This window comes from Zingiber officinale, chromosome 9A (assembly GCF_018446385.1).
Source record: "Zingiber officinale cultivar Zhangliang chromosome 9A, Zo_v1.1, whole genome shotgun sequence".
Lineage (NCBI taxonomy): Eukaryota > Viridiplantae > Streptophyta > Magnoliopsida > Zingiberales > Zingiberaceae > Zingiber > Zingiber officinale.
The window spans coordinates 96338106-96355778 of NC_056002.1; the positions used below are offsets into that span (position 1 = coordinate 96338106).

General features: G+C 35.5%; 1 protein-coding gene across 1 annotated transcript in view; it reads left to right on the top strand.

Annotated features, from left to right (window-relative positions):
- Window positions 1-11973: 11973 nt before the first annotated feature.
- The window catches only part of LOC122019353 (serine/threonine-protein kinase ATM-like), an 83425-nt gene continuing 77725 nt past the window's right edge, over window positions 11974-17673 (top strand). Inside the window, 9 exon segments of the mRNA XM_042576827.1 lie at window positions 11974-12178; window positions 12245-12353; window positions 14002-14145; window positions 14796-14957; window positions 15049-15242; window positions 15672-15704; window positions 15796-15932; window positions 15996-16083; window positions 16181-16293. Of these exon segments, the coding sequence (XP_042432761.1) occupies window positions 12110-12178; window positions 12245-12353; window positions 14002-14145; window positions 14796-14957; window positions 15049-15242; window positions 15672-15704; window positions 15796-15932; window positions 15996-16083; window positions 16181-16293 (1049 nt within the window). The 5' untranslated portion in view covers window positions 11974-12109.

Genomic DNA, 17673 nt, shown 5'->3' on the forward strand with positions numbered 1-17673 from the left:
TCCGGCGTACCGTTGGATGAGCGAGATTTGCAAGGGCACGCTTCAAAGGTATAAACTGTTTTTCCTTTGTAGATCTATTGTAGATCATAGTTTGAAACTCGTACTCGTATTTTGAAATTTATCCTTCGCACGAGATCCAGTGGCATGGGTGATTCGGGGTTTTCGCGACGCGAAAAGCGATTTTCGCAGCCCGAAAAACCCAACATGTTAAAGGTGTTGCATATATATATATATATATATATATATATATATATATTCAGAGACAAATTAAATCACATACAACACTGTCTGATTAATAACATTTGACATATTCTAACCATTCCTTGCAGCTCTAGACATAAGTTAGCAGTTATAAATGTTGGATCGTGGAAGTCACTAGAGGGGGGTGAATAGCGATAAAAAAATTTAAATTGAGTACGCAGCGGAAATACGAAAGACAACGCTAACACAAACCAGTTTTACTTGGTTCGGAGCATTCTTCGACTCCTACTCCAAGGCTCGCACTCGTTGAGTGTTTCATTGGGCAATTCGCTAACAGTTCATAAAAAGATTACAAAAATAAGTACAAGAATTTTTTAAAGGAAATACCGACAACAATTGAAAATAAACTTGAGCCACAAGTTGTCGGAGAAGCTTCGTAGCGAAGCAAGAGCATCTTAGAAGTAGCACGCACGAGAGCAGTCGTAGTAAGAAGTTGTTCTCTTTAGCTCCAGAGGAAGGCTCCTTCTATAGGAGTGCTCCGGGCGCCCGGATCCCTTCCAAGCGCCCAGACCGTGACGTCAGCCCAGCCAATATAATCAACGTGCTCTACATTTACGACGAGATAGACTTTTGCCTTCCGGGCACCCGGACCACCATTTTCCAAAAAATCATTTTCCTGTAAGAAAATGTTAGTCCGAGGTAAAAATACAATTTATACTACCCTACAAAATAAAGTGTTAGTAAAATTATATTAAAAAAAGATAGTAATTAAATTCTATCTCACCGAGACCAAAATCTAGTCACGATCTCAACTTAGACACCCAAAATGGTTCTAAGTTAGATCGACGCCTACTGTTCCCTCGACTAGGGAACACATTCTCACCAAGTCACTCCTCTCCAGTGACTTACCTTAATTTACCTATTAGACATCTGGTTAGCCCGTCGACTTGTGTTGACTTCTGTAACACCCCACCCTCCTCACTACTAGACTGTGAGGGCGGAGCGCTACTGGACTACTAACTTTACTTAATTAGAGTTGTTCACATGTAAAGATCAATACATAAACTCTAAAAAAACTCAAAACATACAATTAACTAGCAGCAGAAGACTAAATGACTCATCTAGTACATTCTACTCAACTACTCTTTGTTAATAAATTCTTATGCTAAATCCCAAGGCTTTTATAGTCCAGGCATCACACATCCATCCGTACCTCCTTGTCGCCTTCCTTTACTATAGCTTTTCCTTTCCTTTATCTGCAGTAAAAGGAAATGCATCTATAAGCAAAATTGCTTAGTAAGCGCTATCTAACTCACAAAATCTCGATATGCATGTACATATACTGAAAACTAAAACTTAATGCTTAAAAGGGAAACTACTCATGCTCATCTACTAGTAAAAGAAACAAACATACTGAAATGCTAAACATGTAAAGCTACTCATGCTCTTCTAATAGCAAAGAACAGTAAGCTAATCTAAATAACATGCTAGCATAAAAGAAAACTCAACTTGCTATTTTTTAAAACAAAATGAAACTTATTTCATTTGTTCTAAACTTATTCTTTTATTTCACTTGTTTAAAAACTTATTCTTTAATACTTTTATACTGATGTAAAACTTACTTTACTTGTTCAAAACTTATACATATAATACTTCAAAATAATAATCAACTTTCTTCTTGGGCCCGACAACTGTACTTGCTATGCGCGCATCCCTAACTAGACCCGAGATAGCTGGTCCCGAATCTAGTAAGGTTTACTATTGTAACGACCCAACCCATTTGGAGGCCCATTTGGCGACCCTCGGGTCGTCGACTGTCGACCGTCGGTCGTGCCGTTACTACTAGGTTATCTAAACCTAGGGACGACTATGGGAGCCCAAACCAAGGACAACTGAGAGTCCAGTACAGTGTCATTGATAAAAGTAAAATACTTGTTATCTTTTAATACTTCTAATATATAATGTCTCGGCATTTTCTTTAGCACCTTGTGTGTCAAAATCCCTAAAGTCTTGACTTTAGGATCTACTTAAGGCCTTGGCCTTTTCTTTCTTTTCTTTATCTTTCTTATACTTATTAATACTTCTAATAAAAGAATGCTTCTTTAAAAACTGAAATGTTTAAACAAAAATCTGCATATAAGCTTAATCAAAATCTGCATTCAAGCTTATTAAAAATCTGCATTATAATCTTAATAAAATCTGCACTTGTAAGCTTAATAAAATTCTGCACACTAATGCTTAACAAAAATCTGCACTATAAGCTTAAATAAAAATCTGCACTATAAGCTTAATTAAAAATCTGCACTATAGGCTTAATTAAAATCTGCACTATAAGCTTACATAAAAATCTGCATTATAAGCTTAATTAAAATCTGCACTATAGGCTTAATTAAAAATCTGCACTATAAGCGCTTCTTATGCTTCGAATTCAAGAAGAACAAAGGTCCAAAACTACTCCTACTGTAGGTGAGAAGCACTTACCTTAATTCTTGGACTCACAACCAAACAAAAAGGGCTTCTAGGACCTTGGTCGGCCGCCGGAGATGATGCCCTAACTCCCTTTCATTTTCTGCCCGAGCTCCGCCATCGTATGCAGAAGAGAAGGAGAGAATGGTTTAAGTCACGGAAAAACAGAGCATCAACTTATCCCTTTTTATAACTTAATATTTCTGTTAACTCCTTAAATAAATTCGCTATCTTTTCTAAACAGACAAATCCAACATCAACTTATCCTTTTTATAATCCAATATTCTGTTAATTATCTTAAATAAATTCGCTACCTTTTCTAAACAAACAAATCCAACATCAACTTATCCCTTTTATAATATTCTGTTAACTATTTTAAATAAATTCACTACCTTTTCTAAACAAACAAATCCAAGATCAACTTATCCCTTTTATAATCCAATATTCTGTTAACTATCTTAAATAAATTCGCTACCTTTTTTAAACAGAAAAATATATTTGCCCACCTGGTCAGCCTGGTTTTGACCGAGTCAAAGGTAGTGGGTTCAATTCTCGACTTGGACATTTTTTTGTCAAAACTTTCTTCGTTTAGTAAAAATACCAAACGACCTCCAAAAATTACATAAAAATACTTTAAAAATTTATAAAAATCCCTAGAATATTTCTATAGCATTTTTAAATATTTTTAAATTACTTTTAGGACTCTAATTGAGGAAATTTGGGTCGTTACAACTTCCCTGCAATGCTGAGTTAGCACAAAATGGTAAGGTAAAACAGAATTCAAGTATAACCTAGGGTTATCTCCCCCTAGGGTTGACTAGCTTCACTCACTAGGACTTTCATTACCTAGCTTTACTCATCAGGACTTCCCCCATCTAGCTTCACTCGCTAGGGTCCGGCTTGACTCACCAGGACTGCCTCCACCTAGCTTCACTCGCTAGGGTCTGACTTCACTCACCAGGACTTCCACCACTTAGCTTCATTCACTAGGGTCCGGCTTCACTCACTAGGACTTCCATCACCTAACTTCATTCACTAGGACATGACTTCACTTACCAGGACTTCCACCACCTAGCTTCACTCACTAGGGCCCGACTTCACTCATCAGGACTTCCACTATCTAGCTTCATTCACTAGGGTTTGGCTTCACTCACCAGAACTTTTCACCTGCCTATCCTTTAGATAGGACTTACCTTTGCTAGTCATCTAGTCCTAACTAGACTTCTCTCTTCCAAACACCGAGTCCTATTTGGATTAACCCTTGGTCAAATTGATCAGACTTAGATATATTGTCAAACATCAAAACCCTAGAGGTCGACTACACCAATAATAAATGCTTTAACAAACTATTTTCTAACAACCATACAAAAGCCAGCAGGTAAGAAATTCTTTTGTTATGTAGTCTTCTCTAGACCACAAGCTGGGATATATGCTACTTGGGAAGAAACAAATATGACCATACAAGATCTAGAACATCATTTCTTTAAATAGTACTATTCACTTGAAGAGGCTTTTAATGCTGCTAGAGCCCAACTTGGTGATAATTTTTTTTATTAGCACTTTATTAAAAACAACAATCATGTTGACAAACCTAACTAGCTCACAAACTGAAGAGACTCATACATATGTACAAATTACTGAAGGAACTCATGGGTCTTCTTCCTCTTTTATAGCATTAATAGACAAAAAGCCATAACAACCTAACTATTTAACACTGGCCCAATTAAAAGAACAAGCTGCTACAACCTTCGCAGGCTCATATATTGAGCCTGCCCAATTCTATACCTGAAGACATCAACTTTTACGTTCGAAACTTAGCAGAACAGTCTATATTACAAACCTTTATTAAATTATGTGAAGCCTTAAAGGCCTTCCATAAAAATCCCCCTCCTGGGATAACTATTGTCTATGAAGCAGAATTTGGCCAAAAACTCAAATGTCAAAAAATTGACCCAACCTGTGAAGACTCTGCTAAATACGGATGTCCATGCCAGCTGTTATATTCCTTCCGTAAAGTTAACTTGGACTATGAGAAATATAAAGCAACCTCTTACAAAGGAAGACTTATTACTCCTTTTCTTCTGATGGACTATGGACTACTTTACAAAGTTTGGATACATGATCCAGATTTTGTCAAAGATTTTTCTAAGAAGCTTGGTACTATCATTTCTCTGGCCTAGAAGAAGAAGAAACGTTTGTTGTATGCACTTTTGATAGCTCTTCACCTGAATGGCTTGACCTTAACATTGAACCAGTTAAACATCTGGTTAAACTTGACATCGATGAAGTTGGAGGTATTCAGACGGAACTTGAAGATTATCCTTCCAACCCAAATCTTAATTGTGAAGCTCCTCCTACTATTGGGGATCAACTAAAGCACTGGAGAGCATCAGTACAAGGAACTAATTGGGCTTGAGACTGTTTGACAGATCCAGATAATTACTTCCTAGTCGGAGAAACTTATACTGAAAAAATCTATGGGCCAAAAGATATGGGTACTAGATTCTTCTCTTTCTCTTTTAAAACACAACACATAACTTTGCTTCAACATTATAAAAGAAAAACTAAAAGATACTGCCAGAAGAGACTAGCCATCTCTGTCCTCTCTGCTAGAGCATACAGAGTAGCACTTCACAAAAGTATGCAGTTAGACTTAGTCAGAAGCTCACAAACTCCCTCTCTGGACCTTACAAGTGATAATAACCTAGATAACCTAATGGAGACTTAATGACAACATTGCCCATGAAACGTCATCTATAACGTCCTTTTCTATTGACACAACACCATAGCAACATCTACTAAAAACGTCATCCATGACGTTTTTTTTCCATTTCTCCAACAATATGTCCATCCAACTAAAATGCAGTCATCTGCCCCTCACTAAGCCTCCTTTTGCCATACCCTCCTTCTTCCAATCTCTTACTGCTTTCCACCTGTTCTTCACCAAGCCTCCTTTTTCTTGACCCCTCTCTTCTCTTCTCTCCTTGCTTTCCTTCTTCTCTAAGCAAACACTCTCTCCTCTGCCTATAAAAGCCCCCAAACCTCTCCTTTTGGGGCATCCACTTCTCCCACTGCCATCACTACTGTCCGAAGTCCCTCAGTGTCCTTCAAGTGTGCTCAAGTGTGTTTGTAAGTTTTCTTTGTAAGCTTTTTTTATGTACAAATGTGTAACTATCTCAATTTTCTGATTGTAATTCCTTGTAAAATTCTCCGCTAAATAAGATTTATACTTATTTTTATAATAAACTGAGTTTAGTAACAAAGATATTCTACCTATCTTTTCTTGGTTTTTTTCCTCAGTCCTTATCTTAGTAACCAACAAGTGAACAGTAACTGTATCAAGAATAACCAAAATCATATAAGACCTATGTGAGCTAAGTAAGAAGGGTATCTTTAATCCAAAATCTTATGTATAAGCCGGGACAATGGTTAAACGGTTATATCCTAAATAGGTGAGACTCCCTAGAAAACAAATAAGAATAGAAAGTAAAATAAGCATAAAAAAAGAGTAAAAATTTACAACATCATTACATTACTGTTGTTATTTACTTTACTGTTGTAATTCAATGCTACTACACTTTCCTTTCTACTATTTACTGTATTTTTCCAACGTAAATTTTAAGAAGAAGCATAAAATTTAATAGTATATATATATAAGACCAAGGAATATAACAGAGGGGGTAAAGGTGTCTCATCTCACAACATATCTTCTATAGTTCTTCTCTCTTCCTTGGTGTGTGGTCGACCCTATTCTTCTCCTCTTCTCTTCTTCTTTAATGGCCGATGCATCCCCTTCTTGGAGTTCTTGTGGTGGCCGGTTCTTGCTAGGAGAAGAAGGAGAGAAAGGAGGCTTTGCTCTTGCATCCCTTGGAGCTTGGTTGCTGGCCGAGAATTGCTATCTCTTTGAGAAAGGTGCTTGGCCGAAACTTGGAAGAAGGAAGAAGGAGGCTTGGTGGATTCTCATATCGGTAGATCGTTGCCCACACAATGTCTGAGATAATAAGAGGAATACAATAGAAGATCAAGAGGTTATTTCTTATAAAGAAAGGTATAACTAGTAATTGTTTTCCGCATCATACTAGTTTTCTTTGTATAGTTTTTGAAATACCAAATACAAGAGGCATATGATTCTAGTTTTCGAATTTGTGATTCGAGTTTGTGTTTTTTTTTTATTTTTTGAATTTGTGATTCGATTGTTCCTTTTGGTTAAACCTAGGGTTATATAAGGAAATTAAATATTAGCTTTCATTAAAAGACTTTGTCTAGGAAGTGGTGGATGCTCCCATACCTAAGAAAGCCTAGTGTCTTGCCATGTTTAACTTGGAAGTCGATTTCTGAAATTAATATTTAATTGAATTTGTAACATGGGTGGATTTGGATCAATAATGTTAAGCATCGTTTGCGACCCAAGTCTAAACCACTAAGAACATATAAGTTAAATTTGGAATCAATAATGTTAAGTTTCATTTGCGATTCCTAATTTAATTTTTAAAGAACACAATAGGTTGTTAGTAAAAGGTTCAGGACTTGTACAAAATTTTTATACAGGGGAACCGGTATGATATTCCGCATAGCAACCAACATTTTCTCCCTACTTGGATATAATCGTGGATCAAGCTATTCGCTCTCCAACTTCATGGATACTCGAGTGTTGTGAGATCGAGTTTGCTATTTTTTCTGACTTAGATATAGTTATGAATCGAGCTATTCTTTCTCTGACTCATGGGTATTCGGGGGTTGTGAGATTAAGTATATTATTCTCTCTCGACTCATACATAGTTGCGGATTGGGTTATTCTCTCTCCGACTCCATCTATATTCGAGAGTTATGAGATCGAGTTTATTATTCTCTCTCAACTCTGACATAGTTGTAGATTAAGCTATTCTCTCTGTCAGACTTCACGACTATTTGGGAGTTTTTAGATCAAGTTATTATTTCTCCTGACTCGAACATAATCGTGGATTGAGCATTTTCTCTATCGAGGACGAAACCACCACTTATTCTGTTGACTGGGACTTAGTCATGGATTGATTCTTGTCCTAAGCCTCTGTTGGTTAGTCCTAGGAAAACGTACCGGTTCCACTGTACAAAATTTTTTTTACAAGTGTCGAACCTTTCCTTAAATAACCTATTGTGTTCTTTAGAAGTTAAATTAGGAATCGCGGACGGAACTTAACATCATTGATTCCAAATTTAACTTATCTATTCTTAATGGTTTAGATTTGAATCGCAGGCGGAACTTAATACTATTGATTCAAATCCACCTATGTTATTAATTCTATTAAATATTAATTTTCAAAATTGGCTTCCAGGATTGCATGGCGAGGCATATGACCTTCTTGGATATGAGAGCAACCACCACCGCCTAGACAAAGCCTTTTAAGGAAAGCTAATATTTAATTTCCTTAAATAACTCTAGGTTAACAAAAAAGAACAATTGAATCACAAATTCGAAAAAGAAGAAACACAAACTCAAAAAACTAATTCGAAAAACTAGATCTAATGCCTCTTGTGTTTGGAATTCTTACAAAAAAAAATAACTAGCATGATGCGGAAAACAATTGTTAATTATACATTCTCTTTGTAAACTAATGACCTCGAGATCTTCTGTCGTATTCCTTACCTCGCCTTGGACGTCTTGTGGGCGACGATCCTCCAAGATGAACACCACCCAAAAGCTTTCTTCCTCTTCCTCTAAAATCCGGCCACCACCACCACCAAGGAGAGAGAGCAAAAGGGAAAAGAGAAGGGGAGAGGGAGGGCCGACCACCTAGAGAGACTCCACCAAGAGAATAAGAATTGTGTCTCATGAAGCCTCATCACCCCTTCTTTTATAATACTTACCCAAGAAAAATAAGGGAAGAACTTTTACAAAAATTAAAATTTTCCTCTAGTTTTTCCTTTTCCCTTTTTATTTTCCTTTTCTTTCCTCTTGATTGAATCAATCACCAAATTAGTTAGATGATGATTTTATTTTAATTTTTATTTTGGTCGGCCACCTTACTTGGGCACCAAGCAAGGGTGGCCGACCCCTATAAGAGGAAGGAAATAATTTTTTTTTATAAAATTTTACAAGAAGAACAACTTTTATAAAATTTTACAAGCTCTCTTTCCTAAAGTAGGAGTTAAAAAAGGAAAGTTCTAAACCATGTTTTAAAATTTAAAACTTCTCTTATAAAATTTTCTTTTTTAATATGGTGATAGAAAATTTAAAATTTAAAACTTCTCTTCCTTTTTATAAAACCATGAGAATGGTTAAAAAAGGAAAGTTTTAAAATCTTTTAAACTTTCTTTTAAAACATGTGACCTAATTCAAATAAGGAAAATTTTTAAAATTAAAATCTTTCTTTTAAAACTTATAGTTTTCTACAAAGAGAATATTTTAAAAATTCAAAACAACCTTCCTTGTTTGATTAATGTGGCCGACCCCTACTAGTTTGTTCATCAAACAATAGGGTCGACCCCCATGGAAGAGGATGTGGCCGACCCTTGCTTGGTCACTAAGCATTAGACCGATCCCCTTCTTGGACACCAAGATGAGCTTATATTTGGATGGAATTGAGGCTTTAATGAGGCTACGACAGGGATCTATAGGAGAAATTGGTTTTGGCCTTCTGATGAGCTTGAGTATCCCGTGCTCGCCCCGAACACACAACTCAAGTTCATCGATAATAACTCATTCCACTAGAGAGTTATTATCGCACTACCGCACCAATCCCAAATTACATTATGGGCTCCTTCTTATCATGAGTGTGCTAGTCTCTCTGTGTTTAAGATAACAAATGCTCACTAATTAAGTTAAGTTACTGACAACTCACTTAATTAATATCTAGCTCCAAGAGTAGTACCACTCAACTTCATTGTCATGTCGGACTAAGTCCACCTATAGGGTTTAACATGACAATCCTTATGAGCTCCTCTTGGGGATATTCTCAACATAAATAACTAGGACACAGATTTCTTCTATAATCAACAACACACACTATAAGTAATATCATTTTCCAACTTATCAGGCATATTGATTTATCGAGCAAAACCTCACCCTTTGATAAGTCAAATAAATAAATATTAAATATATGTGCTTGTTATTATATTAGGATTAAGAGCACACACTTCCATAATAACTAAGGTCTAGTTCTTTTACTAAGTCAGTACAAAAAGAACTTACCTAAATGGTCCTACTAAATACACTTAGAGTGTACCAGTGCAATTTATTAATCAAGATAAACTAATACTTAATTACACTACGACTATTCCGATGGTTTGTTCCTTTCCATCTTAGTTGTGAGCAACTATTTATAATTTATAAAGAACCGACAACATGATCTTCTGAGTGTGACACCACACTCCATGTTATCTACTATATAAATTAATTAAACAATTACATTTAATAAATAAATACAGATATTAACCAATGTGATTCTTTTTTTTCAAAAATAAATGTTTACAAAAGCTAGACTTTTAGTATACACTCCAACAGCCTCAACAACTCTCACTTGAGATACTCAGCCACATGGACTAGGAGACCGTTAAATAGAATACCTGTCTAGAAGCCTACACCATGTTGGTGTCTCTATGCACATTTACAATTTTTATTTTTGAAAACCATGCAACAGAAACATAATTCTTTTCTAAATTATTATAATACACATTACACACAATCACAAGAATACACATGTGTAGACATAATCATAGAAAGCTTTATTTATAAATTATACCTGTTGGATAATGTTTAACAGGAATGACATCAACTAGCAACTCTCACAAACATTGTCTCTATTCATATCCACATGGGGATACCTTTGAAATGACTTCTCAAATCCATAAATTCCATCTTCATTTTTGTACTATCCAAATAAGGAAGACAACACGATCTGAGAGAGAACCCTAGCTTGATTTGATACCTGGTGGCAAGGGCAACCCGGCGACACCAAATCGTGGGAGAGAGAGGACAACAACCTTTTGTTATTGTTCGGTGGCACAACAGATGCTGTTGGTAGCTTTAAAGGTCGACGACAAGGGGCTTATGGCCGTCAAGGGGCGACAGCAGGTGGCAAGGATCCAATGGTGGCAGTAGATGGCGTCAGTGGGGTTGGGAGGTGGCGACATAAAAAGGCATTATTTCGGTGGCGGCACAAGAGGCAGAGAGAGAGAAGAGAAAATCCCTAATGCTATATCAATATTTTTCTCCTCGTGGAAGGGTTTTATACACCTTTATTAGGGTTTGATAAGCAAGATCAAACAGATACCCATTACGCCAACCTGATTCATTATCATCGAGGTTTAAAACCAAACTAACTTAGTTTAAAATCAATCTAATTTTGGTTTATTAAACCTAACCAATTTGGTTCATAACTAAACAAAAATGGGTCCAACTCATATACAAGAGGTGTGACCACCATTGCTTCCAGCCCAATAACTATTTTTCATATTTTCTCCTTTGTTTGGTTCTATCAGACTTAATATATCTCAATCTGAGAATTCTATTCTCAAACTTATTTTACGTTTTTCAGATATACTCATAGTGCATGTGATCCAATAGACTTTTGGTTATATTGACCCTTCATAATTAACCATTAATTATGAATCGGTCATGAGTTATTCAAATTTATTTTCTAATTAATTTTGTATATATTAAATGATTATAAATAAATTTTTACAAATTGAATACCAAATTGACCTAGGAACCCTAACATTTACAAATCCTATCTATAAAGAACATTCTTTAATTAACAATTTTCTCTTTAAGCAAATTTGAAAAGTATTGTAGTAAAATATAAGGATATTTTTGAATAATCATAAATAAATATTCTTTTTAGTAAAATATAGGTAAAAAAAGAAAGATAGTGTCTTTATTTGTTGAAAAAAACGAGAGAAAAAAAGAGGAAGCCATTAAAAAAGACGAGGATAAATATGTCCAATGAGATATTCATCCTAATTTTCGTAAAGTTCTTATTGGCTTTATATGTTATTGATTTATAATTAACAACATTTATAGACTACAGTGACAAGGAAAAATGGCAAACTAATTGTTGTTTTATTTCATTCCTTGATAATATATGTCTTTTTTAATATCAATTAATATGTCATGAACATAAATTATATCTGGACCATCTGATCCATTTTTGTTTCTCGATTTAGGCTAATGTAAAATCCTATTCCCTCCCGAATTAATCAAACACTAGGAATTGGATCCATATCGTAAGAGCGGAATATTTAGATTAAAAAAAATAAAAAAATATTAAAAAAAATTAATGTATCCTCCTTACTCTCTTCCTTGCTGATTATTAAAACGAGGAAGTATACAGGAGATTAGAAAACCCTTGCTCTCTTCCTTCGACGTCTTCTACTATTCCTCCGCATCCGCGGTCGCCGTGCTCCCTTGAAATCCTTCGCGCTCCATCACCATGGCGAAGTAGGAGGCGAAACCATTTCCGGAGCCATGGCGACCTCGAGGGATGTCCAGGAGATCATCTCCAAGCTATCGTCCGATAAAGCCAAGGCTCGGGAGGTGAGCTTTCTCCCTCGCATTGTCCTTTATACTCACCCTAGTTGATACTTCTATCGTCTCTGCCAGGAAGGGGTAAAACTTTTGAGTAGCTGGTTAGAAGGTGAGCGATCGGTGGATTTCTGCAAGCTTCTCAGCCGGAACACTGCCAAGATCAAGCCGGATGAGATCCCACACTGTGAGTTGTTTGCAATGCAAGTGTTAGTTAGATCACAAATCGTATGACAAAAAGATACTGTTGATAGTTAGTTCTTCAGATGGTAGAATGATCCAGTTGTTACTTGGGGTTTGAACACTTTCCCGTGGGTAAGGTCCAAAGTCGATCAGAGCAGGTAGCATGGGACTATAGGATGTACACCTGTAAATGAAGCACGAATAGCTCCTACTATGGGTTCAATAAAAACCTTGTGAAACATGTTTTTGCCAATTGTTAGTAGTCAAATTCATAGTGCTATTTTCCTGCAATATAGTGTGAATCCATGTCCAAATAGGGCAGTAACAATTTTGTTCTGTCTCTTGATTGAATGATGCTGACCAGCATAACTGAAAACATCTTCTGATGTTAGTCATGTGAACTCTGTGGCAGGAGACATTTCCACCATATCACAATGGTAATGTCTTATTGCCTTATTCTTCTATCGTCCTCCTCAGACCTGACCTTCACCCCCAAACACCCAACCTCTCATCTCATCACGTATTATTGTCATTCCAGATGCTTGAATCTGAAAGGATGTCTATGTAAGTAGTTTCTGGTTGTTGTGCTAGACACCGACCCACCCTAGGTTGCCCCTCAATGCTTGATTGCCTGCTTCCCTGTGCATCTTCAATTCTTGAGTTTGACTCCTCTACAACTTGTATCTCCTAGGTAAAGTGCTTGGTACCTAGCTAGGCACTATGCCAACTTGATCCTTGGTTACAGGTTTCTGGAAGATGATCATTGTCTCAATTGGTGTACATAACTAAAACAATCCCTCTCCACCATTATATACATCATGTAGAATGCTATGCGAAGCTGCTTAGCATTACATTGATCCATCACTTAACAAAGTATTCATGCTTTTTTTGAAAGTTGACATTGGCCAATTGCTGAATCTAAAGATCCTATCTTGCTATGCATATTGGATTAGGTGTTTACTGTTCCAATGCAAAGCTGTTAGGTTATTATGAAGTCAAGGAGAAATATGGTTAATCCTTTTGATGCCAGCATGAAAGACTCTCCATCACCTCAACTGTAAATGCATTTTTGTCTAAAATAGCATGTAAACATGGAAAAATTGTAAGATCACATTCAGTGGTCTTTTGAGAATTGAGATTGATACTTGTATATCCAGTTAATATGCACCTCATGCTCAAGTGGTAATTAAAGCAAGGGATATCATATATTAAACATGAAGAAAGTTTTAGGGATGTGTGGATGAAATCCATCTCTGCCACCAACTCTAGGGTACAAAGATGGAGGTGGATGCTGCGTCAATTGCTATTTATTTAGATTAGTATGGCGATCTAACTATGTTGTAAGGACATTTATGGAGAGTGACACTGATCATTGATTTTTGTCAATTTAGTGAAAAATTAATGATTGTTGGAGAATGCTGCAATATATCACTGCGTTAACAAATGAGAATTGACTCAATACTTGCTGTTGGCCTACATGTCAGCATAGGTCACAACAATTTTTGACACCATAAACCCTCCATGAGCTTGATGTTAAGATATTTACATTTCATATTCTATGAAAGTTACTAAAGATTGTTTATGTTTAATCTTTAAACAACAATAGGAGTTTGATCTTTGCATCCATGTGATTTTGTTGCTAATTTTGGCAGCTGAGACATGGCCTTTTCTAGTCACGTTGCTCATGAGATGCATCTCGTCAGAAATTTCTACAAGTAAGAAACGCCCACCAAAGTTGATCTTTGCGAAGACTCTTCGAATGACAATTCAGTATGCAGAAGATGCAAGGATCTCAGGTATGCAGAAGAATGGTTTCAGATGATTTATCCATTTCCTGTTGTCATGTGTTCTTGATACTTAACTTGTTAACATTATGTAGTCTTGAAAATTTTTTATTTTATCTCCATCTTTTAACTATTGCTGAATCCTGTTTGCCATCAGACATTCAAAATTCCAGTAATGGAAAAGAATAATAATAAGAAATTGATGGAAAATAATTTAGATGTTGCATTTGAATTTATTGTTGAAGAGTTTAGTTGCCACTCTATGATTGATTGTTCGTTGAAGGCTTGTTGCACATTTCTACTTTATCATTCCCTTGAATATGCATGCTTCAACCATATTTTGTTCAATTTAGATTGCTATGCATGGATAATATACTAGTAAACTTGTCAAAAGGCCCTTGAAGAGGGAAACCTAGTAATTATAGGTTTTGCTTTATCTTTTTTAATGCAATAACAATTTTACCAAATGATCATCAAATTCATAAATGAAAATTTTAATTTTTTCTTTATTATTTAATTACTTACCCTTAAATCATTTTCATTACTATATTTTATCTAGAAACAGTTCTGTCAAGCATGTATTTGTTTTTGTAGATATTTTAGAAGTCAAAACATGTATTTTTATGATTTAATATCTTTTGAGAAAATATGTATTGTTGCAGGAAACAGTTTTCTTTTATTTTCTGTTGTGAAAGTGGTATTCAATCATGCATTGGATGTTATTAAGGATGTTCCTAGCTATCAGTTAGAATACAACAGCATTCTTAGGCATCTTCTAACTGTCAAAGAGTACCGATATCAAATGAGGAAGCGGGTTTATTGCGGTGGGTGTTTCTTGTATTAGCTCTTGCAACCATTTAAAACAAACACTATAAACTTTGTTGTCATTGACACTCTAGATCTCTCTGCTAGCAGGTCTAATAGTTCTCTACACCACCAAGTTGGGTACATTGATGGATTTGAATCCTAGCCAGGCCGGTTCCAATGAGGATAGTTTCCGCACTATCGTAATTCTTTATGTTCTCTTAGAAAACCCACCTGGTGATTATCCAGATAACATTCGAGAAGATGTTGTGCAGACATTTACAAAAATTTTCTTCAAAGTGCGGTAAGGAGTATCTTGTTGGCTCTTGATCTCGTCATATTCTATATGCTTTTACTACTTGAAATAGAACTACTAATACTGACTTCAAAACAACAACTATCAATGCTACTAATAATGTTCTTTTTCCAACTGGATTCAGTATCATTACATGTATGATTCTTTTTCTTAGACTTAGACCCCCTATTCAAATAACTAGAAACAATAATTTCTAGTTCACTCATAAAGGAACTATCATTGTCAACCTCAAAAATATGATTTTCAATATCAAAAAATATAGAGTAATGATCACCATTACTATCCTTAACAAAAAAAGTGTCATCAGAGATCAAACTCCAAATATTCCTGATATCAAATAAATAATCAACATTATTGAAACTATAATTACTAATACGATTCCAACTAGGAACCTTTTTCTCCATATCATTTAGAATAGGTTGTTCACTTCTATCTGTATCAAGGACTAAAGGTTGCCATAATCTCTTGAACCTTGGTCGTGGCTACTAATTTTTGGAATTTAATTGATAAGCTTTGTACATGGATATCTCTTCTCTTTGCAGAGTTCCTTTATTAATTATATGAGGATTCAACTAAGCCTGATTCGAAGTTTATCAGAAGGAGCTCCAATTATAGAACAATTTCTTGATGTTATCACCAAAGAATTTGACCATGGCATAAATGTTGCTGGAGTGCTTTGGTTGGTTGTAGTTCTTTGCTCAGTTAACCTTCTATTGCTTTCTTATGCTAGCATTGCGTTCAGGTATGATGTATCTAAAGATGATAAATCTGGATCTCTTGGTAGCATTCGACAAAGCCTCATGGAGCTTGCAGCCACTGTTTTCTATCAGGCAGTTGCCCTAGATGATTAGTTCTTTATGCTCCTTCTAAATTTATTCTTCAATAATTTCAGATTTTTGATCTTTGCAAAATCTTATTATCCTCCAGGCCTGCAGAATTAAGTGCAAAGCGACTTGTAATGAGAGTAATGAGAAACGGTTGAAGATGGAGCATGCTACTGGTCGTGTTAAGGATGGGATCATGAAAGCTTCTTGCCTATGGTAAATACTACCTTCAACAGAGAGATGCTTGTTGGCATCTTGTTTCAGCATTCATCCTTATTTTATGAATTTCTTAAAAGAATTGAATCTCCATACGAAGTAGGAATTCTCATTTAATCCCTAGAATAACAAATCTGGTTTAAAATGTTCTATTATTAATTTATTGTTGTTAAAGATGATTGGTTAAACACTTATTTGAAAAGCTCAAGATGATAGCTTCAACACTTCTTCATGCCCAGCATGAGGTATGAGCCCAACTATATGCGTGTATATGTTTGATGCGTAGGATTCAAACTTTGGACGTCTTGCTTTGTTAACCACTTATTCCAAAGCTTGAGTTGCATAGAAAGAGACCAATTTATCTAATGGATCACTACATTCATTCATGTGTGATTAATAGTTGCAGAGTAGCCTAGTTTTGATAATTGTTTTATTCTTCCTTGTTATAATTGAGGTTAGAAATCTTTCGCGCATGATAGGATTATTAGTGCATATGTCATGCAGCATCCTTGTAAATTTTACTAAAGGTCTTTACGACCTATATATTTCTACTTTTTTACATGAATGAGAGCCTTGGCACAATAGTAAAGTTACTGTTGTGTGACCTAGAGGTCACGAGTTTGAGTCTCAAAAACAGCTTATTGTAAAGGAGGGTTAGACTATGTACAATAGTCCCTTTCTCGGGACCCGTATTGGGATTTGTTTCGTGCACCTAGTTGGCTTTTTTTTTACATGAAGAGATCCTCTGTCCTGCATAAACTACCCAATTTTTTCAATTGGAACTTGTATAGATGTAGTGCATGGACACATCATATATATTTGCATTTGGTAGGTTCATCAAATCATGAAACATTTGCAGTAGCTTGTATAAATTTGACTATTTTTTATTAGGGGTGTCAAAAATGAATCCGACCCGAAAAAAATCAGGTTCGGCTTGGGTTTTCAGGTTCGGGTTGGAGGGTTTTCAGGTCGAGTTGACCCGGGTTTAGGTTTTAGTTTTTTTTTTGTTAAATTAAATTTTATTTTGAAAATTAAGATGTTTTTATGTATATTAATATCAATGTTAGTATGATAATGATAGAGTATGGACATAAAAGTGAAGAATTATAGAGAAAATAACCAAAAAAAGAAGTCGTCATTTTTAATCGGGTTATTCGGGTTGGTCGGATTTGAGTTCGGGTTGTATTCGGATTCAGATTGGGATTTTTTATAATTTTTTTCCCGACCTGAACCCGAACCACCTGAATTGATACCCCTAATTTTTATGCTGATTTTCTTTGTCTATGGATTTGCATTTTTTCAATCATAGTCTTTATGTTTCTATTCCAGTGGAAATTCTGCTTCTGCTATTACAAAGATAAATAAAAATGTCAGATTTTT